Genomic DNA, 24,827 nt, shown 5'->3' on the forward strand with positions numbered 1-24,827 from the left:
TTTTCGAGAAGCAAAATTCATCCGATCTGCACTGAAAAAAAAGCATACTCGGTTCCAAAGATTTTGTCTTTACTGTAAAAAATTTGGTATTGATTCCGATCCAAAGAAGCGGAGAATACAAGTAAGGATACTTTTAAGACACAATTCTCTTTTAAATTTAGGTTTTGTGTACTTGCTTCTAGGAAGCAAATTTTAATTTTTCGCTTTCTCAGCTTTTTTTCTTCATATGCTATCAAAGTCCTTTAAAAACGAGTTAACGGCAACTTTATTTTCCAAACGTGGTGCAATGGTTAGCATGCCCGCCTTGCATACACAAGGTCGTGGGTTCGATTCCTGCTACGACCGAACACCAAAAAGTTTTTCAGCGGTGGATTATCCCACCTCAGTAATGCTGGTGACATTTCTGAAGGTTTCAAAGCTTCTTTAAGAGGTTTCACTGGAATGTGGAACGCCGTTCGGACTCGGCTATAAAAAGGAGGTCCCTTGTCATTGAGCTTAACATGGAATCGGGCAGCACTCAGTGATAAGAGAGAACTTCACCACTGTGGTATCACAATGGACTGAATAGTCTAAGTGAGCCTGATACATCGGGCTGCCATATAACCTAACCTAACCTAACCTAACCTAAGACTCGACTTCCAGTAGAAATTATGCTATGTTTGAAGTAAAAAAACTTCTTTAAAATAAAGTTTTGAAAAACATGTCCTATATTTGAACGATTTTTTGCTTTGTAGTCAAGATGAAAATAACTTTATTTTAGAGAAATGCGTCTTCTATGGTAAACAAAATTTGTATTCGTATTTTAAAGACGTGAAATCTTTGACCTCACGACAACATTTTTTTCAGTGTGGTTGAAATTTGGTACGTGGTGGTAGTATATGATATTTAACAACCATGTGAGTTGAAATTTGTGGATGACAGTCTTTCGTAGAAGTTTCTACGCAAGGTACATAAGATTCGGCCTGGCCGAACTTACGGCCGCATATACTTGTTCGTTTTGAAATCAAGATGCCGACGGCAATAAATTTAAATACAATTTCATTAATTTTGAAGAATTTTTCAGAATTATTAAAGTCAAGTTGACCTTAGTCAAACAAAATTTTCTTTCATGTAAAGATATTCATTTTAAGTCGAATCATTTAATTATAAGGATAATAACATACGACTTCATTGAAAAGTTTGTCGACTTTTGGACATGGAAATAAACTTTATATCAGAGAAATGCGTCTTCTTTGCTAAGCAAAATTCGCATTCGTATTTTAAGGACATGAAATCTTTGGCCTAACGACAATATTTTTTCAGAGTATTTCAGTGTAGAAGGCTATACAGACTTCTTGGCCTTCTAGAGCTCGCAATTTTTATCCGATTCATCTGAAATTGGAAATTTAAAGGTATTAAAGATCTATAACATGTACCAAATATGGGAGCCACCGTGGTGCAATAGTTAGCATGTCCGCCTTGCATATACAAGGTCGTGTGTTCGATTCTTGCTTGGACCGAACACCAAAAAGTTTTTCAGCGGTGGATTATCCCACCTCAGTAATGCTGGTGACATTTCTGAGTGTTACAAAGCTTCTCTAAGTGGTTTCACTGCAATGTGGAACGCTGTTCGGACTCGGCTATAAAAAGGAGGTCCCTTGACATTGAGTTTAACATGGAATCGGGCAGCACTCAGTGATGGGAGAGAAGTACACCACTGTGGTATTACAATGGACTGAATAGTCTAAGTGAGCCTGATACATCAGGCTGCCATCTAACCTAACCTAACCTAACCCAACATCCTATTAAATTTATTCGGCCGGGCATATATCCATTATGGAGCTGCTCAGCCATATCGTAAATAGACGACAACAACAACCTTATCTCTATAATCGTCCATTGAGATCAAAAGTCAATTCAAAGATGTATTTAAAAAATATAGATTTTTTATACCATTTTTAATTGGCGATTTACCGAAGTTTTTTTTAACATAATTTAAGCATGTTTTAAATATATTTTCCAGATTGTGGTTTAAATTTTAATGTGTTTGCCTTTGAGGATTATATAGTATTATTTGCAAGTTCTATTATTTTGCCACATTTCATATTTTATATATTTATTTTATATAAAGGGTTTAAATGAAACTCTTTGAACTTTAAAAATAAAGTCTTTAAAGACAACGAAGAGATAACAAAATATTGATAGTAACAGTAACAGATAAGTCCACGGTCTAACAAAGAAAAACGCATTTTATTTGTCAAAATTCGTTTTTATTATTCAACATAGTTCCCTTCAAGAGCGATACAACGATTATAACTACCTTCCAATTTTTTGATACCATTTTTATACCCTTCACCACTACTGTGGTACAGGGTATAATAAGTTTGTGCATTTGTATGTAACGCCAAGAAGGAGTAATCATAGACCAACCTTTTAGTATACGGATCGGCTTAGAATTAAATTCTGAGTCGATTTAGCGGTGTCCGTCTGTCTGTCTGTTTGTCCGTCTGTCTGTCTGTCGATGTATTTTTATGTGCAAAGTACAGCTCGCAGTTTTAGTCCGATTGTCCTAAAATTTGGTATAGGGCCCTGTTTCGGCTCAAAGACGATCCCTATTGATTTTGGAAAAAATGGGTCAGATTTAGATATAGCTGCCATATATATTTTTCACCGATCTGGTCATAATTGGCGTGTATATCAACCGATCTTCCTCAAATTCCGTACATCCGAATATTTTATGGGTCTCGAAAAACTTGCAAAATATCAGCCAAATCGGTTCAGATTTGGATATAGCTCCCATATATAGCTTTCGCCCGATTTACACTCATTTGCCCACAGAGGCCAATTTTTTGCTCCGATTTAGTTGAAATTTTGCATAGGGAGTAGAATTAGCATGGTAACTATGCGTGCCAAATTTGGTTGAAATCGGTTCAGATTTGGATATATCTCCCATATATAGCTTTCGCCCGATTTACACTCATATGACCACAGAGGCCAATTTTTAACTTCGATTTAGTTGAAATTTTGCACAGGGAGTAGAATTAGCATTGTAGCCATGCGTGCCAAATTTGGTTGAAATCAGTTCAGATTTTGATATATCTCCCATATATAGCTTTCGCCCGATTTGCACTCATATGACCACAGCGGCCAATTTTTAACTCCGATTTAGTTGAAATTTTGCATAGGGAGTAGAATTAGCATTGTAGCTATGCGTGTCAAATTTGGTTGAAATCGGTTCAGATTTAGATATATATCCCATATATAGCTTTCGCACGATTTACACTCATTTGACCACAGAGGCCAATTTTTAACTCCGATTTAGTTGAAATTTTGCACAGAGTGTAGAATTAGCATTGTTGCTATGCTTGCCAAATTTGGTTGATATCGGTTCAGATTTAGATATAGCTCCCATATATATGTTTTTCTGATTTCGACAAAAATGGTCAAAATACCAACTTTTTCCTTGTAAAATCGCCACTGCTTAGTCCAAAAGTTGTAAAAATGACTCTAATTTTCCTAAACTTCTAATACATATATGTCGAGCGATTCTCCAGATGTGGAGAATACGGTGGGTGGGGAAGCAATTCGAAGCCCAATTCATGAATTGTTGCCATCGTTCTCAATGGCTTGTGGCACGGTGCGTTGTCTTGGTGGAACAACACTTTTTTCTTCTTCATATGGGGCCGTTTTGCCGCGATTTCGACCTTCAAACGCTCCAATAACGCCATATAATAGTCACTGTTGATGGTTTTTCCCTTCTCAAGATAATCGACAAAAATTATTCCATGCGCATTCCAAAAAAACTGAGGCCATTACTTTGCCAGCGGACTTTTGAGTCTTTCCACGCTTCGGAGACGGTTCACCGGTCGCTGTCCACTCAGCCGACTGTCGATTGGACTCAGGAGTGTAGTGATGGAGCCATGTTTCATCCATTGTCACATATCGACGGAAAAACTCGGGTGTATTACGAGTTAACAGCTGCAAACACCGCTCAGAATCATCAACATGTTGTTGTTTTTGGTCAAATGTGAGCTCGCGCGGCACCCATTTTGCACAGAGCTTCCGCATATCCAAATATTGATGAATGATATGACCAACATGTTCCTTTGATATCTTTAAGGCCTCTGCTATCTCGATCAACTTCATTTTACGGTCATTCAAAATCATTTTGTGGATTTTTTTTGATGTTTTCGTCGGTAACCACCTCTTTCGGGTGTCACCGTCCTCCGTGCTCATTTCACCACGCTTGAATTTTGCATACCAATCAATTATTGTTGATTTCCCTGGGGCAGAGTCCGGAAACTCATTATCCAGCCAAGTTTTTGCTTCCACCGTATTTTTCCCCTTCAGAAAACAGTATTTTATCAAAACACGAAATTCCTTTTTTCCATTTTTTTTTCACAATAACAAAAGTTGCTTCACAAAAGACGCTCTATCTCACAAACTAATTGACTTACAGACGTCAAATTTTGACACGAATCATTTGAAGGTTGGTACTATATAAAAATAATATGAATTTAATACTAGCGACGCCATCTATGTGTCAGAGCGGGGACTTATCAGCCAACCTGTTAAGGAAGAGTAGTGAAGATATAATCTAACTCTTATTGTTGATATTGGGATTTTATAATTTCTATCGCATCTCTGATCACTTAACTTAATAGAAAACACTTTTATAATTAATAAAATAAGCTAGAACATACAAATATGTGTATATAATCTAAGCTTTTTGTTTATAAATTGCAAATACATTTGCTTTTTAATTATAAAATCAAAATAAATATTTTTTGTAACTGCCCGCAATAAATGAAGTTGCAGATAATATTCAATGAAAACAAATTTCTATAAATTTCTTTTTAGACAACGTTTGGAGCTAATGCGTGAAATGTATCACAATGAAGCCGAACTCAGTCCTTCATCGCCCGATTACAATGTTGAATCTCTAACCGGAGGTGATCCATTCTATGATCGTTTCCCTTGGTTCCGTATGGTGGGACGTTCATTTGTCTACTTGAGTAATCTTTTGTATCCTGTACCCTTGGTTCACAAAGTGGCCATTGTTAATGAGCGTGGTGATGTTAGGGGCTATTTGCGTATAGCTGTACAACCTGTTTTGGTAAGTTGGACCTAATGGAAATGAAGAGGATCCAATTCACATAGTAATCGAATTCTTATCTTTCCAGGATGAAGAGTCTTTGGATTTCAATAATGGTGTTAAACAATCGGCCCGTTTGATATTCAATGAAGATGATGCTAAACCACGTTATCGTGCTCTAAATGAAAAGGATGACGTTCAACGTTATATTGAGAATGGTAGTGTGTTGGATAGTAAATTGGAAGGTGATTAGCTTCGTATTTGTAATAGAAATAGGAATTTAACAATATATGTTTTGTTGTTTCATTAGAACTTGGTGATGTTGATTCTGGCCGTGGTATTGATTCCAATTCTGCTTCTGAATGCCAAGAGGCCCAAGATGAACCTGGTGAACATTTACAAGTTGGCAAAGAGTTTACATTCCGCGTTACCGTATTACAGGCCACAGGCATTGGTGCTGAATATGCTGACATATTCTGCCAATTCAAGTAATTTCTATAAATTATTAAGAATTTTCTTGATTTATTTAATAATTTTTCTCCGTTAGCTTCTTACATCGCCATGAGGAGGCATTTTCAACAGAACCTGTTAAGAATTCGGCTGGTGATCGTTTGGGTTTCTATCATGTCCAAAATGTAAGTATTAACTAGGATACTGTTTTCCATACGCAGATATTTGAGATGATCGCGAAATGATTGGATACTTATTCAATGGAACTGGAGATGTAAGTTTTTGTGGCAAATATAGTCGAATGAATCGTGATTGAGGGAAGTGTTGAATTACTGCACAGGAATTCAACACTTCCATCCTGGCGACAGAGACGTGTTAGCAATCACTTGTACAAAAGTGGCTTGACAAATGTCACGGTTTCGACTCGTAGAGACCTCTTATATTATGTGGAGTAATAACATGTAAAGATATTAGTGGGTTTTGGTGTTTGGGGAATCCATCTTGTGGGTTCAAACCCAATTTCGGTTGATTCGGTTGTTTTGTAAGCAGTTGGTACTGCCTCTCTCCCTCACAATGCTGCTGAAATAGTGCTCAATTTTTTGCTGGGGCCTTTCGAACTCGACAATAATAAGGAGCTTCACATAGAATTACCGTTCACTGATAAGGGAGAAATTCGCCATCTATGGTATTGCAATGGACTGAATAGCTAAGTGAGGTTCAGATGGATTAGTACATCAAGTGTCGTGGCAGCTGGCGAAACGAGGGATGCCGGCCTGTACGATTTACCTTATTCGAATCTTTGACTGGCGCTCTACCCATTTTCGACTGTCTTCCCAATCACTAGATTCAGTTCCCTGAAGCCTACCATCCCTACTAGTGAAGTTTAACGAGATCGTCTGCCAGTTTCGCGGTTTCTATTGGAAAGTTAGCCCTACAAGGGCAATTCGACCAGCACCCAAAACGTTTTTCAGCGGCAATTTACCTACTCTCAGAACTGATGATGTCACATCTAATGATTTCCATGTTTGTTTCAAAAATGGAGTGACAAGCCGTTTGGACTCGACTATAATAAGTATGTCCCTTATAAATGTGTTTAACATTGACTCGGACACCACGTAATTATAAGGGAAAAAATCGCCGCCAGTGGTACCACAAAGTACTGAATGTGAAAGTGGTGTTCTTTTCGGTGTTCCGATGGATTAGTGACTACTGGCGAGTTAAGGGTTTCTCTCTTACTCGCATCCATGAGTAAATACAGGATAATAATAGACTGGGGAGGTATTGAGCTACAGATATAACAACATAAGGGTTTAGATTTGGCGACGCCCAGCACCTTAGAAGATTTTACCGAGTAGATTGCATCGGGAATTTCGGATGAGACGAAAGTCTCTTCTCTTATCTTTATGTCTTCCGCGGTTCTCAATAACCTATTGATTGGAACTTCTGTGCATCCGTTCGGGTGCTCCAGCAATGAGTCTCACCTGTATTTTTAACTATCTCGCCAATCTCTCAATTCAGTTACCTGCTTATAGGATCAGCAGGTTTAGTATAGTAATACTTAGCTTTTCATGATCGTCTGCAAGTTCTTCTGTTTCGGATCAGACCTCAGTTTTCATTGCAGGCTTTTAAAATTGCAGTTGACAACTTAGCCCTACCAGAAAGCATTGTGTTCTGCTTGTGTTTTTGACTATCTCACCAATCTCTAGATTCAATTCCCTAATTCTAGTCTGTGCTTCTATTTACCTCACCTGAATAATTCAACCAACAGGTGTGAAACGAGTGGTAGCCACGTTGATCATGTTCCTGAACTTCCTCTCGGTACTGAATCGGCAATCGGGGTATTCTCTAAAGCCGTCTCAATTGACTTTCCTATGAGGAGGTGATCTGAACTCAGTGGAATGATGTGTTGGATAGTTAAATCATTTATCACACTAGGCGCTGCTGCAATCCCTCTTTATTCTGGTTAGGGCATCTTCGGTCAACGTACAAAAGGCTATCATTAAATTTTTCTAGAACTGCTACATGTGCTTATACATTTTCTTTCATTTAATCGGTAGTTAGGTTAGGTTAGGTTAGGTGTATCAGGCTCACTTAGACTATTCAGTCCATTGTGATACCATATTGGTGAACTTCTCTCTTATCACCGAGTGCTGCTCGATTCCATGTTAAGCTCAATGACAAGGGACCTCCTTTTTATAGCCGAGTCCGAACGGCGTTCCACATTGCAGTGAAACCACTTAGAGAAGTTTAGAAACCCTCAGAAATGTCACCAGCATTACTGAGGTGGGATAATCCACCGCTGAAAAACTTTTTGGTGTTCGGTCGAAGCAGGAATCGAACCCACGACCTTGTGTATGCAAGGCGGGCATGCTAACCATTGCACCACGGTGGCTCCCTAATCGGTAGTTAAAACGACTGGTTCTAGAAGAATGAAAGGACCCACGATCCGTATTTTTCTTCTATTCATCATTGGCTCAAAAGCAAACGAACGAGGTTTGCGGAATGAACCTCCTCCAACATTCTGCCGTTAACAATTAGCTCTTATTAATCTGATATTAAAAATCGGTTCTAAGTCATGGTCATATACCCGATTTGGGTATGATCCCTGATATTGGGATTCAGAAGTAAGAAATACCGTCCTTCTGGTTTGGGAATACAGAATATAACACTGTTACATAGATGGGTTTAAAATGAGAAAGAGGACGGGACTAAGCAAATATGTGATGTGCAGACATATCAGAGCATAATCCGGCAAGAGGAAATCCGGCGATGTTCGAAATGTATCTCAGCACTAACATAAGGGGAGAAGAAATTGACTGGAATGAATGAGTTAGAGAGAACAGTTGACTTAGACAGCGAAATGCATCCATATGCCACATGGCCGGAATTGGCACTAGAGAGAAGTGGACTAGTGCGACTGTCTTAACAAAGTTGGAAACATTATGAATCATTGGATCACAAATCAAAGGGGACTAGCGATCTACTAAAGAAGAGTGGGACTACGGTCAGGTGGAATGTCGATCAGGGAGTAGATGATGTTTTAGGGTGAATAGGCACATGTGCTTCTGGTGCCATATTACATCTAAATTAGTCGGCGGTAACAACAATAGCTTGATCGAAAGAAGAGTTCGGCCAATAATACCTGGCTATCACGGCAGGCACTGTAATATGGCACAGTGGTACGTCTTTTAAACCTACCATAGTAAAGTAGGAACAAATACTCCTAACGCCATGTTGCATCTAAATCAATCTGCCACATAGCTTGGTCACAGTACAATGCTCGAAAGATACCAGGCAATCGCCTCAACCACAGAAACTACACAGGAGTCTATCTTTGATGAAATCATTTTTTGACGAAAACATGGATGGATGGTAGTGATTCATGGAGTAAATTAACCCTTAGGATAATGCTTCTGAAATCTAGAGAAAAGTCGCAAAGTTTAACATCGCCCTGTTATCACTTTAACATTTCTAAAGCCCTTGTAAAAAAATCTGTCAACTCTGTGCTAATGACGCATCTCCCTTAATTGACTTAGTTATTGAAGCTCTTTTTTCTATATTTATTATTTCAGATAACTGTACCAGTAACCAAATCATTTATAGAATATTTGAAAACACAACCGATTATGTTTAAAGTATTTGGCCACTATCAGACACATCCATTGCACAAGGATGCTAAACAGGAATTCGTATCGAGACCACCACCAAGACGCATGTTACCACCAAGTATACCGATTTCACAACCAGTACGTAGTCCTAAATTTGGACCACTACCATGTCCTCCATCATCGACGGTCTTGGCAAAGCATGATGTTTTGGTGTGGTTTGAAATATGCGAATTGGCGCCCAACGGTGAATATGTACCGGCGGTAAGTACAATACAATAAATAGGTTGCCAACAATTCCAGGATTGCATTTAGTGATCTACTCTTCCTCTCCCCATAGGTTGTTGAACATAGTGATGATCTTCCTTGCCGTGGCCTATTCCTATTGCATCAAGGTATTCAGCGACGTATACGTATTACCATCGTCCATGAGCCCACACCTGAAGTCAAATGGAAAGATATACGTGAATTAGTTGTGGGTCGCATTCGCAATACACCAGAATCATCGGATGATGATGAAGATTCATGTGTTTTATCCCTGGGTCTATTCCCTGGCGAAGTGATCGAAGTACCTGGTGATGATCGCTCGTTCTTTAGATTTGAAGCTGCTTGGGATTCTAGTCTTCACAATTCGGCTTTGTTGAATCGTGTGTCACAGGGTGGTGAAACTGTTTATATAACATTGAGTGCTTATTTGGAGGTAATCATCTAATTCCAGATTAATTGCTGAAACGGATTTATTTCTAGCATATTTATAAATTTTCTTCTTCTTCTTGCAGTTGGAGAATTGTGCTCGCCCAGCTATTATAACCAAAGATTTGAGTATGATTATTTATGGTCGTGATGCTCGTACCGGTCCACGCTCGTTGAAACATTTGTTCTCTGGTCAATATCGTAATCCCGAGGCCAATCGTTTATCTGGAGTCTATGAATTGTCATTGAGAAGAGCATCAGATGCAGGTAGTCCAGGTAGAAATTTTTAAATGTAGTCGTTGCTGTTGCACTTTTTTGTGTTGCTTTATTTAAAATTTGAGAGTTGTTAAGGTGGAAATGGATTGGGATTGAAATCAAAAATGTTTTCCATACATTGGTTCTATTGTGATTCTCTAGGGTTTATAAGGAGCCTGACCCAAGATTGGTTCTTATTGTTGCTAAGACTAAATATGTGTAACTTACACGTGACCTGGGGTATGGATTTTCTCCTTCCTACATGGGGCCTTTAAAATAAGACAAACATATATGAATGCCGGATTTAAGATCATGGTTGCCACGCGAGCCAAAAATAATTTACCAAAATTTAAAGAAACTTTTACCAAACGAAAACAAATCTTTTTTTGCAAAATTTTATTTCTATCGAAAACTTCGCCAAAATTTTATTTCTATAAAAAATTTGTCAAAATTTTATTTCTATAAAAAATTTTGTCAAAATTTTATTTCTATAGAAAATTTTGTCAAAATTTTATTTCTATAGGGAATTTTGTCAAAATTTTATTTCAATAGAAAATTTTGCTAAAATTTTATTTCCATAGAAAATTTTGTAGAAACGTTATATCTATAGAAAATTATTAAAAAAAATTGTGAGGTACCGTTGGTTGGCGAGGAATATGTTGCAGAATTTACAAAAACATCAAGAATTCTACCAATCTCCCATACAGCAAAAAAGAGAAGCAGCACACTGACACAAAAATAGGTTACACACGTTTTTTAATCGAATTATTATTTTTTTCATTTCATTTACCTGCTACAGAAATTTTCCTTTGCGACACAAATGTTCGCTTCAAAAACTGTAGCATGAGCAGAAAAACACTGCTCAAAATTGTAGCATTGGGTGCTTAAGTTCGATTATAGTATCAATGCTCTGTAAAAGTGGCACAACGTTAAAACCTTTATTTAGCGTACAAGAAAAATAACAAGGCTTTTTGGAAAAGTGGCAACTTTTAGTATCTTTGCGAAACATATGCTTGATTTTTACTGTTTAGAACACATGCACTTTATCAGATACTGGTGGGTGAGGAGGGCGCAGTGTTGCCTCACCGACAGCATTTTTAACTCATGGTGCAGATGCTGTTCTGGTGTCTTCGAGTGACATCCAGTGGCAATTCGCTGCGCATGGTTTGAAGATTTCTCCATTGGGTATCGCTAATGTTGGGAGTCCAAATGGAGGTCGCATAATCGATAAAGGGGACGACCAATGGACTCATATGTGCTTTAAATCGTCTCTTTATGTTTCTCCCTAATGAAACCAGCCAATGCCTTCAGGATAATTATTTCTTCTCCCAACGTTTTTAGCAACCAATTATCGAACCAAGAACTTTGGGGTTCTCTGGCCACGAATATGGATAGCAAACTCCTGATTCACTTTTTTGGTCCACGATGTGAAAATAGTTGCCTTAGATTTTGGAGCATTTAGTTTGAGATTCATCTCAACCATGTTTCACGATATTTGGCAAGAATGTTATGTGTGGCGAGAAAACAACATTTTTGCGACAAACATCGTACATGGTGATCGAGGTTATCATATTCCTTCTGTCAGAGTGTGTTGACAAAGATAGTGCAGGCAGGTCAGTCATTAATCTTCACCTCAAATTCCTTGACGTCTCTATGTGATGCTACTATGGAACAGTCGTCCGCTTAGGTTATAAGATGAATATCTGGTGGTTGAAGAGGAGTTTCTGCCACATACATTTTAAAAAGAGGACGGGCAACACACTGGTTTGAAGTACGCCTTATTTATTTCTCCTGGACAAAGATGCTTTGCTCTAAATTCCACATAAGATATAGTTCGCCAACCACCTCTTAAGATTATTAGGGGGAGGCAGGAGGTTTCCATAATATCTCCTAAGAGGGTGGTATGGTTCCCTGTATTAAACGCTTTATCGAATGCTACGAGAATCGAACGTTTTTGCGCCATTTTACTATTCGATCTCTCTGCAATGTTGGTTGTTAATTCACACAATGCAGTGGTCGCACTCCTGCCAAATCGAAAACCATGTTCATTTTCTGTGAAGTAGGCCAGTAATATAGCTTCAAGAATCTTCTGACGGGGAAAGAAGAGTAATAGGCCGATACGAGTCTCCAAGATGTGCCTGGTATAGGCCAGAAACTTAGCGCAATTCTCTCGAATGTGCTTCCGCATCCTCGTAGTCAAACCACCTGGGCCGACAGCTGTGGATCTTTTGGCGACCTTTATAGCTTGGAGTACACACTCGTGGCTGATAACCATAGATAAGCTGTCATGTATGAGTGCGCGGAAGACTCGCCTTTGCCTTCTACTTGTAAATGTTGACCAAAATTTCTGTAAACATTACACAGTGGTTATACATTACACAGTGGTTATACCCAAACCATGCTGAAGTTCTGCCAATATTAGATGTTCTGTAAGTAGGGCAGTAAACTAGCTTCAAGAATCTGCGGGATGGGGGAAAGAAGAGTAATAAGCCGATACGAGTCTCCAAGATGTGCTTGCTCTCCTGGTTTCGGAACTGGAACAATATTCTCTATTTTCCAGATATCTGGTATTTCGAGGGTGTTCAAGCAACCATTGAAGGTATCGGCCAGAAACCTAGCGCCATTCTCTTGAATGTGCTTTCACATCCTCGTAGCCAAACCACCTGGGCCGACGTCTGTGGAGTTTTGGCGGCCTTTATAGCTTGGAGTACACACTCTTGGCTGATGATCATAGGGAAGTTGTCCTGTATGAGTGCGTTTAAGACACGCCTTTGCCTTCTGCTTGTAAATATTGACGCTAATTCCTGTAAGCATTAGGTATATTATATTTGTGATCATACTATAATGTTTTCAAACGGTCACATGAAGAGCATAAAGCTAAGCAACGAATGTTGTCTATAGTAAGTAAATCGTGTTACTCCCTTGAACTATCAAATTCAAGTGGTGGCTTTCCATCAAATAGCGATAAAATAAGCTAGGACAATTACAAAGAAAAAATCGAGGGGATTCAGTGCAACTTCCAACTAAAACCGGACTTCAGTAAAAGATCTAATATAAATAGCTTGGATTATATTTTATATCCTAATCAAAAACTAAATTGCTTGATCTCATAATCCTAGACCCCCAGTCTTTTAAATTAAGATACCAGGTTTCGGAAGAATTTGTATTAAAATTGAAAGGTTTGTTTCATATACCAAAAAAGGATAACTTGAATCTTATCTTAATACCTTTCAAGTATTACGTTAACCACTGCTTTGAAATTTTAGTAAAAAGCTTATATTAGTCTTTCAAAACATTTGTCTTTGACAGCTTTTTAGCTGAGCTTAATCACACCGTTATTTTTCTCCATAAAATGCAATTAGATGCTTACTTTGCAAATAAATCACTTGGTGTACAAACATACTTAACGTTCTTATTTTATCTTTTTTTTATAAAAAAAATTATCATTTCAAAAAGGTGTACAACGGCGACAACGTCGTGTTCTTGATACTAGCTCAACCTATGTCCGCGGTGAAGAAAACTTACATGGCTGGCGTCCACGTGGCGATTCGCTCATATTCGATCATCAATGGGAATTGGAGAAATTGACACGCCTCGAAGAGGTTGGACGAGTACGTCATTTACTTTTATTGCGTGAACGTTTGGGCATGGATACAAATCCAAATCCAACAACAAAAACCGAAAAAGATGTTTGCAATTTGGCCGCTAAAGCAGCTACATCACCTGTACATATGGTGATACCACCATCACCACAAACCCCAGTTAAAGATTCGCAACAGATTGTACCCGACCGAGAGTACAATGAACGTGAAATTGAACTGATGAACAAATGTCTAAAACTTATACAAGGTAAGTGAGGGCCCAAAATGAGAAATAGCATAAAGAATTCCAATATAAATTGTTTTATTTTTTCCTTGATATCAAATTAGGCCGTTCCAGCAAATCAGATAATAATGATAACCAAACACAATCGGATGTATCACCCAGCGATGAAGGATGTGCTGATATGACTGTCAGTTGTATATCCAGCAGTTCTATAGAGTAAGTATGGGGATTCTTTTGATTTCAGTTTAATAATTCTGGTTTAATAATGGACCAATGAACGTTTCGCGTTATGGAAATTATAGGGCGATTTCGTATCGGAAAAAAGGCGTTGCCAATCCGTGGGTATCATAATAACGATTTACGACTGCATAAAGTATATATATTAGTGAGATATTCTAAAACGGTCTAACGATAACCGTCTATTTGTCTGTTGTAATCGCTCTACACTTTTTGATAGCAGAAATTCTGAAATTTGGCAAAGATACCTTTTTCGCTTGCAAATTGGTCGGGTTTGAAGATGGGCTATATGGGTCCAGGTTTTGATATAGCCCACATATAAACTGACCCCAGAGTAGTTTGAGCAGTCAAACTCTGCAATTTTCATACGATTTGTCTTAATTGGAAATATGGAGGAATTTTAGGTCCACAAATAGCTGTACAGAATATGATGTGTATTGGTTCATGTTTTGGCATGATCTCTAATAGACCGATCTCCCGATTTGAATTCTTGGACTTTTAGGTACCGCACTTTTGCTTTGATTAGAATAAAATTGGAAATCTAAAGTTAGAGACCACAAGTAGGTGTACCGAATATGGTATGTATTGGTCCATTTTTTGGACCAATACCGATATCCCGATTTAAATTCTTGGGCGAGAATTAGGTTACCGCCGAACTGGGCAGAAAAATGCAAAATCTTCTGCAAGTATAAATCCTGACCTTAAAGACCTTGGCATTCCGAACTAAGCAGTCGCTTATAAGCTAACATCGGAGTAGAATTTTAGATATAAAAAATTAGGGTGACGTCTCATGTCTCGGAATACCACATAGTGTTATTTATCAGTTTTGTATCTATTGAATGATATTTTAAGACTATCAAGGAAGAAGATATCAGTAAAATCTCTAATGAATGAACTAATGCGCCGTCCAGACTATAACTTTTTCCGGACGGAATGTCTGTGTTTGCAAAGAATCTTACAGTGTGGCCAATCGATACCAATTGTCGGTGATGACTAAATAATCTGTAAATGTGTTATCGATCCCATAAACATACAGCATTATTGATTATGCTTTCGGACTTAACTTATAGTGTGGTCAATATCTGGGATATGTTCGACACGAGCACTGTCGTCCGGATAAACTTATAGTCTGGACGGCTCATAACACACAGGGTAATAGTAGTGCTCCTCCAAGCGAAAACCTTGCTGATGTTTATACAATGTGGGAAATTGGACAGTCAATTTTTTTTCAGAGACTTTGTATAATCTGAAATTTCAAAGGTTTCGAATTATGAATTGAAGATATGGGTCAGCGATATGGATTAATCCTGTGATTGACCGGGGTTTCTCTTCAGATGTTATCGCTCCCATCTGCCAATCTTCATACTTGATGATAGGAAAGTTTTGAAAGCTCTATCCCTCACAATGATATTTTTGCAAAAAAAACCCTTGGTAAGCGAGATACATATCACCCAGTTTGTGGCTAATGACCGCAGGGGACCGTTGAAATAGTATGCTCTCAACAGCCTTCTGCTTGCGACAGTGTGGCAGCTGTTGTTCATTTGTTTGTGATACCAGTGTCTGGTTTCGTCTTTCACACCCAAATCTAAGATCGGTCTCTTCCAGGTACTTGCACTACTATTCTCACATGTTTGCACGGGGGTTGCATGGGGATTAGCATGCCCGACTTGCATACATAGGGTCGTAGATTCAATCCCAGTTCGATTAAACACCAACATGTTTTTCAGCGGTGGATGAGTGTTTCGAAGTTTCGTTAAGTCGTTTCACCGCAAGCAGTTCGGACTCGTCTATAAAAAGGAGATCCCTTGTCATTGAGCTTAACATAGAATCAGGCAGTGATAAGAGAAAAGTTCACCACAGTAGTATCACAATCAGAGAATGAAGCTGCCGCCGACCAATTTTTGCCAATCGAAGCCGCCGCCGAATATGTCGACTCTTCTCGACTCAAATTTAGCGGCCAATTAATCAAATAATTGAGTTAAATCAGAAAAAATTATTCATAATTGTTATATTTTTTTTTGTGAAAATGTTTGACTTTCCATCCAAAATCCGTCAGTATCAAGTTGCTATAATAATTTTGCACAAATTTAGTTCAGAAAATTTGAATGAAATGTAAAGGTGGAATTACATACTATGCGGTTATTCGTGCATACGTTATATGCTATTGTCAAAAAAAGTTAAAATGTTGCAACTACAATTGTTTGAGTTACACGACAAAAGTAACGTATGCATATGACGCATAAAGTTGACGAACTTTTAACTTTTCAATGCGTCGGGTGCATTGAAAACATTAAACAACATGTAAACAAATCAAGAAACGAAAAACAATCTAAAATATGGACGAAAAGTTATTGATTGAAGTTAAAATACATAAAGTCCTATACTTTAAAAAGTGCGTGGAATGCAAGAACACAACAAAAAGCGCAGAGGCAAGGAATGTAATCAGCAAATTCATTGGTGTTCCGACGCATGCTGTGTAACTCAATTGAAGAATCGTATTCGTCAACGCATTCGAATACAACGTACGCACGCATGACCGCATGGTATGTAATTCCACCTTAAATATGATTGTAAGATTGGTTGTACAACTAATCTCATTACCATTTGGATAAATTCAAATTGATTTTATAATGGATAATTGGATAAATGTCCGCCGCCGAATCCACCAATTTATATAGGCTTAGCCGTCAAGTCGCCGTCGCCGGATGCAAAAAATTAGTGTAAGCCGCTGCGACAAAAATGGGTAGGCCTCATTCTCTGATCACAATGGACTGAATATTCTAAATGAGCCTGAAATAACGGGCTGCCACTATACCTAAACTAACACCACTCAATATTTTTTGAGAGACTGAAATTCTGTGGTTTGCCAGGGTTCTCTTCGGATTTAATCTCTATTTTGTTATATCTATAAAGAAGCCTCATATTTTGGGTGTCGACTTTTATCGGTTAAAAAAAAAACGGATCAATTTCACTAAATCGGTTGACGGTCGATTTTGAAACATTAAACCGCCAAAATCGGTTCGGTTTTTATAAAAACACGTAAGTTTGAAGGGAAAATCGAATTTTATTGTCATGAAAAATAAACGAAAAGCAATTCGATAATTTTTTAAAATATTGTAGGCACATTTTTTCTAAATTGCAGAAGAGTTTTCATTACAGTTTATTAAATAGTCAAATGTATATGCCTACATTTGACACATCAAATTGGCAATTATTCACTGAATAAAACAAAACTGGAAAGTCTGTTGTTGTGTTCTTTAAAACACCGATTCTATGCGTGCATCCAAAATAGGACGTTCATCAAAACGGACAATCATTGTACGAAGATAAACCTCGTCCCACGGCTTTGATTACTTTACTTGTAGATTGTTTTGCAAAAAAATCATCAAACTAGTTTAGAGTTAAGAAATTATGGCCAAACGAAAATTTTGCGATTCCGAATTTTGGAATAAGGGGCATTATTTAGAGCAAATCTTCTACAATTTTTCACATTTGTATTCGGCGTTCTTAATATTCGTTTATTAAACATACTTTTAATAGGCCAGCATACACTCAAATTATTTATTTAAAGAAAAGAAAATCTAAAAAAACATCAATTATTTGCCTTTCTTTTTAACTTTGTAAACTTTTTCTTTTTCATATTTATGTGTATTTAAAAAAATACTCTTATTTGGTTACTACCGTATTAGACGAAGGTAAAACAAATTTCTATTACTTTATTTTTTTCGTTTTCCTCTCTTCATCAGTAACTAATCGTTCAAAATATTTTTCGTTACCTTTATATAAACACCATTATATCCTTTCCTAACCCCCCTTACTATTATTAATGTGGCTTTGATTTTGTTATTTCTTGTGTTTGTAGTCAATTAAAATAAATTTAATATTGTTCTAAAAATTTAATTAACTAAAATTAATGTTTTCATAAATATTTATATTATATAAAATGCTTCAAATTCAAAATTTCCAAAAGTCGAAACTAATGCTCTCTCAATGTTAATCGTTTGTTCAAAGAAAAAAGTTCTTATGAAATCCTTGGAAACTAACGTTGCGTTTAATTTCGTTTTTCTTTCTTTAGATTATGTTCTCCTGATCGATCAGATGCCCCCAATGGCTGGGAAGCACCAGCTCCAGCTACTCAACCAGCTCTCCCTCTTCGTTTGTATGTCCCCGAACTGGAAGAGATTCGTGTTAGCCCTGTTGTGGCCCGCAAGGGTTTACTAAATGTCTTGGAACATGGCGGTTCTGGTTGGAAGAAACGCTGGGTGGTAAGTTATCGTGGTATACTCGCAATTCAATTTAAATTTATTTTAAAAATGTTCATTTGTTTTATTTTAGATTGTCCGCCGTCCTTATGTCTTTATTTACAAATCTGAAAAAGATCCAGTGGAACGTGCAATTTTGAATTTGGGCACAGCCCAGGTTGAATGCAGTGAGGATCAAGCAGCCATGGTTAAAATTCCAAATACATTCAGGTAAATATAAAATCGAATTTGTTCAAAGATTTCTATACGATATTAAGAAAAGCAAATACTTTATAAGTTTTATATCAATTGTGATCATGAATGTATATTGGGATTATGCAGATAAAGAAATTTCATAGTAGACACAACCCGAAAATCTGCTAAAACATTAAAACGTCTGCTAAAAGAGAAAGTAATCAGTTATTGAAATATTAAAACATTGTCTGCTATTATCTGGGGCGAAAACCGAGCGATTTAGCCCAAATAGTCTGCTAAAAAAGAAAGTAATCATTTATTGAAATATTAAAACATTGTCTGTTATTATCTGGGACAGAACCGGGCCCATTAGGATTCCGAAATAAGGCGAAAACCGAGCGATTTAGCCCAAACAGACCAGGGGTAAAGGATATTGATAAAAATGTTGAGACACTAACGGCGACACTAGTAAGGGCCTTCGAAGAGAGTTGTCCACACTGCAAAAAAAACCCCCCTCGGTGACAAAGTAAGTCCTTGACATTGAGAAAGAGGTCCGAAGACTTTACAATAGGGCACCTTGTGAAAAGGACGAGTTATACAGGGATGATTATCACAGCTGGTTCAGACAAGGACAGCGAAACGCAATCTCGGGATGTTATTCTGCAGCCAGGTTGTTGTTGTTGTAACAGTTTATTGTGATGTCATCCATTTTATGTAATACGCTTTTGTACTTCAGCTTGAAGTACGACTAAGGTAGAGTGTGTCCAGAGTGATCTGGTGGTAAGTCGGGTTGGTTTAGCTGGGCAAGAGAAAAGATGACGCGTGTCGTATGGCCCTTGGTTGCAAATTGGACATACGTCAGCTACGCTGCTATCAATCACTGATAAATAGGAATTGAGACGGCTGCACTTGCCTGATCTTAATTGGGCTAAAACTACCCTAGTCTGCCGTGGGAGGTATCTTTCCTCCGGTGCTATGGGCGGTGGTTGGACTCCGAGAACAGGATTAACCTTGTAGCTTCTCACCGCTTCACCTACAGTATTCTTATGAATCCTGTTCAAACCTACCTGGTACGCTGCTTGATCTAGAGGCTCTCTTTTGTAGCGCTGGATCTCGCGCTCTAGATGATGTATATCAACCCTTACATTCCTGGGTGGTGGTTGTGTATCCATAAGATGGTGGTTTGGATGATAACAACCTAAGAGATCCTGCTTTGATAACATGTAGTTGTGTTTTCGCACAGGGATGAGCTTTGTCTCCACATAAAGGTGATCCAGGGGTGTGCTGCGGAGACACCCAGTCGCAGTTCTAAGGGCAGCGTTCTGGAAGGTCTGTATGTTATTCCACTGCGTATCACTAGTCTGCCTGTGTCCACTGACCGGCCAATTGCCTTATAGGTAGGTTTCTTTGTCCGCACCCCAAGTACTGCCGGTAAGTGACTCAACTCAATTTCAGGGCTGTTTTCTTTTGGACTGGATGCGATATTTGTATGGGCTATCCAGAACATCGTTGCACTGGTGTTCTATCCAGAACATCTCATCAGTGCAAGGCGCGCCGATGTTGCCAGATTGTATTTTGATAAAGTGACGCTTCATCTATTCACAATAGCAACTTATTGTGACTAATTTATCGAAGAACATGAAATTTAAAGTGGCACAGTGTCATAAATAATCGCAGCAGTAAATATTTATTACTAATTGGAGCATTTCATACATTAAAAATGCAAGATTTCACTTCTTTTCTGTGATTGCTTTTAAACAGCTGATGACAGTGTTGCATATTTTTGGAGATGTTCTGGATAAACGAGTACTCTGTTTTCTTTTAGTCCTTCACGGCTTAGGGTATCCAGTGCTAAAAGAAAACAGCTCTTTCCTCAATTTTCTCGCAGTGAAATAACTGGTAAGATTAGCGTTGTAGGAGTTTAAACAATCGCAGATGTCATCAATATTGGGATTGGGCCCAGATGCCAAGATTGTACAATCGTCTGCGTATGATACAATCTCGACCCCGTCTGGAGGGTGTGGAATAGAGGTTAGGTAGAGGTTAAACAGTGCCGGAGATATCATCCCACCCTGGGGAACTCCCTGTTTCACTCTACGCGGTCTTGATTTCCTATCCCAAAATTCCACATACGACTGGCGTCCGCACAGATAATTAGTAACCCAACGCTTGGTTCCTGTCGGTAGGGACGTGTTCTCGATGTCCTCGAAAAGTCTGGCATGGTTGACCGTATCGAATGCCTTAGATAGGTCAATTGCCACGAGGACCGTCCTGTGACATGGCTTGGGCTGATTGAGTCCCCTATTTATAAATGCTGAAGTGGCATGCAAAGCCGTTGTCGTACTGTGTACTTTGCGGAATACATGTTAATGATTAGTAGCTGGAAAATTCTCCACAAGGCTAGGGAGGAGTAGTGCCTCAAGTGTCTTGGCTACTGGCGGGTATAATGAGTGATTCTAAGGACAAATTGAGGAATCTGGTCAGGTACTCAACTCCCAGTATTTCCAGATGCTTCAGCATTAGCATTGAAATTCCATCGGGGCTCAGCGCCTTGGATGGTTTCGCGCTGTTGATGACATTGGTAACTTCGGCTGCAGTAAATTGTGGTGTGTCGTCGGCTCGGAGACCACGTATGCGACGAGTGGCTCTCCTTTTCGCTCTATCACTCTCGGGATGCTCAGCAAACTGTCGGTTGAAGTATTTGGCGCATCTCTTCGGATCAGTCACAGTCACGTCGCCAAAGGTGACTGAAATCCCATCATCCCTTGTAGCGGGGTTCGAGATGCCTCTAAATGTTGACCACAATTTACCAGTCCCTGTGCCTAAGTTACAATGCTTCAGTGCTCGTCAACTATCTTACTAATTTCTAGATTTAGTTCTCTGATTCTAGGATCAGCAGAGTTAGCACGACGGCGTTCATCATGCTCGACCAGCGGGTATGAAGCGAGCGGCTGCTGCGTTGATGATGTCCCGGAACGTCTCTGGGCAACATAAACATGAGAGGGGGACGGGATCTCACTGAAGCGGCGATCGGTGTATTCTCTGAAGCCTTCCCAGTTGGCTTTCTTTTTATTAATAAACGTCCGGCGTTCAGAGGTTATGAAATCGGAGGGTCGGTTGATGGTGAGAATTATGGGGAGGTGGTCCGATCCCAATGAAATGACGGGTTGCCAGGAGACGTCATTTATCAGACCAGGCGACGCTAAAGATAAATCTGGCGAACTGCTGCAGTCACTCATAATCCTCGTGGGTGCCTCTTCGTTCACCGTGCAAAATGTGGAGTCATCTATCTGGAGCCACCGTGGTGCAATGGTTAGCATGCCCGCCTTGCATACACAAGGTCGTGGGTTCGATTCCTGCTTCGACCGAACACCAAAAAGTTTTTCAGCGGTGGATTATCCCACCTCAGTAATGCTGGTGACATTTCTGAGGGTTTCAAAGCTTCTCTAAGTGGTTTCACTGCAATGTGGAACGCCGTTCGGACTCGGCTATAAAAAGGAGGTCCCTTGTCATTGAGCTTAACATGGAATCGGGCAGCACTCAGTGATAAGAGAGAAGTTCACCAATGTGGTATCACAATGGACTGAATAGTCTAAGTGAGCCTGATACATCGGGCTGCCACCTAACCTATCTATCTGCTCTGCCAAAGCTATGCCTCTCTGGTCATTACCTAGGAGAGAATGCCAAAGTTCATGGTGGGTATTAAAGTCTCCTAGAACCAATCGGTTATGCCCGCACAACAGCCACTCAATGTTTGGGCTATAACCTGGAGCACAGCTACCAACCGGCGGTATATACACATTGTATAGCTCTATCTCGGCAGCCCCAGACTTGACTTCTACCCCCATACATTCCATATACGGGTCACTAGTGTCTGCCACAAGCGGTATAGGGCTATACTGCACGGAACGGTGTAATATGAAAGCCAGGCCACCACCTCCACTTCTAGTGCGATCCTTTCGAAGCACATTGTATCCATCACAATGACGTAAGCTGCAGGTGAAATTCAGTTTAGTTTCCTGGATCGCCGCGACCCTTTTCCTTTTCCGATTCATAAAGTCGACGATCTCGCTAATCTTACCCCGGAGCCCGTTGCAATTAAATTACAAAAACGATGCACTATCCGGAACTGGAACAACAATATTGGGTGTGAGATGCTGCGGCGGAGTATATTGTTGTACGGGAGATGCCGGGGGAGTGGCATAGTCAGACGATCCGCTGCTGCTATCGCTGGCACAGCATCCTGCAACGTAGTCAGTATGACTATACTCCCGCAGCGATGTTAAGCCGTAGCAGTTCCGGAAGTGCACCCACTCCAAGCACCGGTTACACCTGACCGAAACCGAACGGTGGTGGATCAGGTTTCGGCAGACATAACAATAACATGGTCCGGGGTTCTCCTCTATCCCGGCTCGGACCAACAGCAAACGGAGAAGGCTCCCCGGGATGCACCTTCTCCAACACAAAAAGACGGACGAAACAACACGTACATTGATGTGGCAGCCGCTGGCCAATGGATGGGGACCATCGGGTTGATCCGGTGGGATCCGCCGCCGTGGGATCGGTAGTGCTGTTTTCCTTCACGCCAACAATGCTATACTCAAGATTATATCAGCGCTGATTTGGTTGTTTTGTAAGCAGTTGGTACTGCCTCTCTCCCTTACAATACTGCTTAAATAGTACTGCATTTTTTGTTGGGCGGGGTCTTGATTTCCTATCTCTAAATTCCACATACGACTGGCGTCCGCACAGATAATTAGTAACCCAAAGCTTGGTTCCTGTCGGTAGGGACGTGTTCTCGATGTCCTCGAAAAGTCTGGCATGGTTGACCGTATCGAATGCCCTCGATAGGTCAATTGCCACTAGGACCGTCCTGTGACACTGCTTGGGCTGATTGAGTCCCCTATTTATAAATGTTGGAATGGTATGCAAAGCCGTTATAGTACTGTGTACTTTGCGGACTCCATGTTGATGATTAGCAGCTGGAAAATTCTCCACAAGGCTGGGAAAGTGTAGTGCCTCAATTGTCTTGGCTACTGGCGAGAGAAGTGAAATCGGTCTGTACGATTCACCCTTGCTCGACTCTTTGCCTGTTTTCAGTAGTTGAATCACCCTCCCATTTTCCAGACATCGTGTATTCATTATATGACAAATTGAGGAGTCTGGTCAAGTACTCAACTCCAAGTATTCCCAGATGCTTCAGCATTAGCATAGAGATTCCGTCAGGGCCCAGCGCTTTGGATGGTTTCGCGCTGTTGATGACATCGGTAACTTCGGCCATGGTAAATTGTGGTGTGCGGCCAGGTAGACAGCGTTACCGAGATTTCGAAAGTGAAGAAAAAATAAAAATAACGCCGATGGGTGAGAGGAGGAGACTGGGCGTATATATGAATGACCCAATCTCGCAGGCAGAAGTACGTGCCATCACGGAATTTATTAATTGGCCCGAAAAAAAACAAGAGGCTACAAAACGTGAACATTTTCACAGATTGTCGCAGGGCAATGAAGGCAATAGCACGCATTACGGTTCGATCACGAACCCTATTAGAATACAAAACAATGATCACTGAATATTCGGAATACGGCTGGATCCACATAATATGAGTGACGGGACATGCCGAAACAAGAGGAAGCGTAAAAGAAAATGAACTGGCGATGAGAGCTAAGTTATATAGGGAAGTGAACCTTGAGAACGCAAAGTCAATAGAGGCAACACGGGCAGAGTTGGATGAATGGCCACGAGAGACCATAAAGCGATGTGGGCCAAGAGGCGATTTGGGACATGTGTGATATGAAACAGGGGCTGGAAACAAATTAGGGAATTCGTTAGACACAAAGTTCCTGGAATAATTGAAGGGAAAGAAGAAATTAAAGCACGCAGTAAGCCGAATACTGGCTTAGGTGTATGTCAGCCGATATGAGACAAGGCAACCTGAATCCTAACCTAACCTAGAAATAACCTTTGTTATTATAATTTTAACTGTCAGTGGCTAATAACCATTTATGATCATATACTTTCTGCTGTTATAGCAGTTTTGTTTGTTTCCTTTACACCCCAACATTTTATTTCATGTTTTGTTTTTTTCTTTTCTTATTACAGTGTGGTGACCAAACATCGTGGTTATCTTTTGCAAACTTTGGCTGACAAAGAGGTTCACGATTGGCTCTATGCCATTAATCCATTGTTGGCTGGACAAATCAGGTATTTCATAAAACTTAATTATGGTATAAATTAAATAATAAAACAAGCGT

General features: G+C 39.6%; 1 protein-coding gene across 10 annotated transcripts in view; it reads left to right on the plus strand.

Moving 5' to 3' along the window:
• unc-104 (kinesin family member unc-104) overlaps window positions 1-24,827 on the plus strand; it is a 174,509-nt gene that overhangs the window by 143,324 nt on the left and 6,358 nt on the right. For 8 of the 10 annotated variants that reach the window (XM_075313048.1, XM_075313053.1, XM_075313054.1 and 5 more), the window contains 12 exons: window positions 4,840-5,095; window positions 5,163-5,319; window positions 5,385-5,562; window positions 5,622-5,709; window positions 9,097-9,393; window positions 9,470-9,829; window positions 9,909-10,098; window positions 13,534-13,926; window positions 14,007-14,118; window positions 18,215-18,404; window positions 18,475-18,611; window positions 24,676-24,777. In XM_075313048.1, the coding sequence (XP_075169163.1) occupies window positions 4,840-5,095; window positions 5,163-5,319; window positions 5,385-5,562; window positions 5,622-5,709; window positions 9,097-9,393; window positions 9,470-9,829; window positions 9,909-10,098; window positions 13,534-13,926; window positions 14,007-14,118; window positions 18,215-18,404; window positions 18,475-18,611; window positions 24,676-24,777 (2,460 nt within the window). The remainder of the gene's footprint in view (window positions 1-4,839; window positions 5,096-5,162; window positions 5,320-5,384; window positions 5,563-5,621; window positions 5,710-9,096; window positions 9,394-9,469; window positions 9,830-9,908; window positions 10,099-13,533; window positions 13,927-14,006; window positions 14,119-18,214; window positions 18,405-18,474; window positions 18,612-24,675; window positions 24,778-24,827) is intronic. The other 2 variants (XM_075313052.1, XM_075313056.1) reach the window with 1 other exon arrangement.

The sequence above is a fragment of the Haematobia irritans genome, chromosome 5, assembly GCF_050003625.1.
Source record: "Haematobia irritans isolate KBUSLIRL chromosome 5, ASM5000362v1, whole genome shotgun sequence".
NCBI lineage: Eukaryota > Metazoa > Arthropoda > Insecta > Diptera > Muscidae > Haematobia > Haematobia irritans.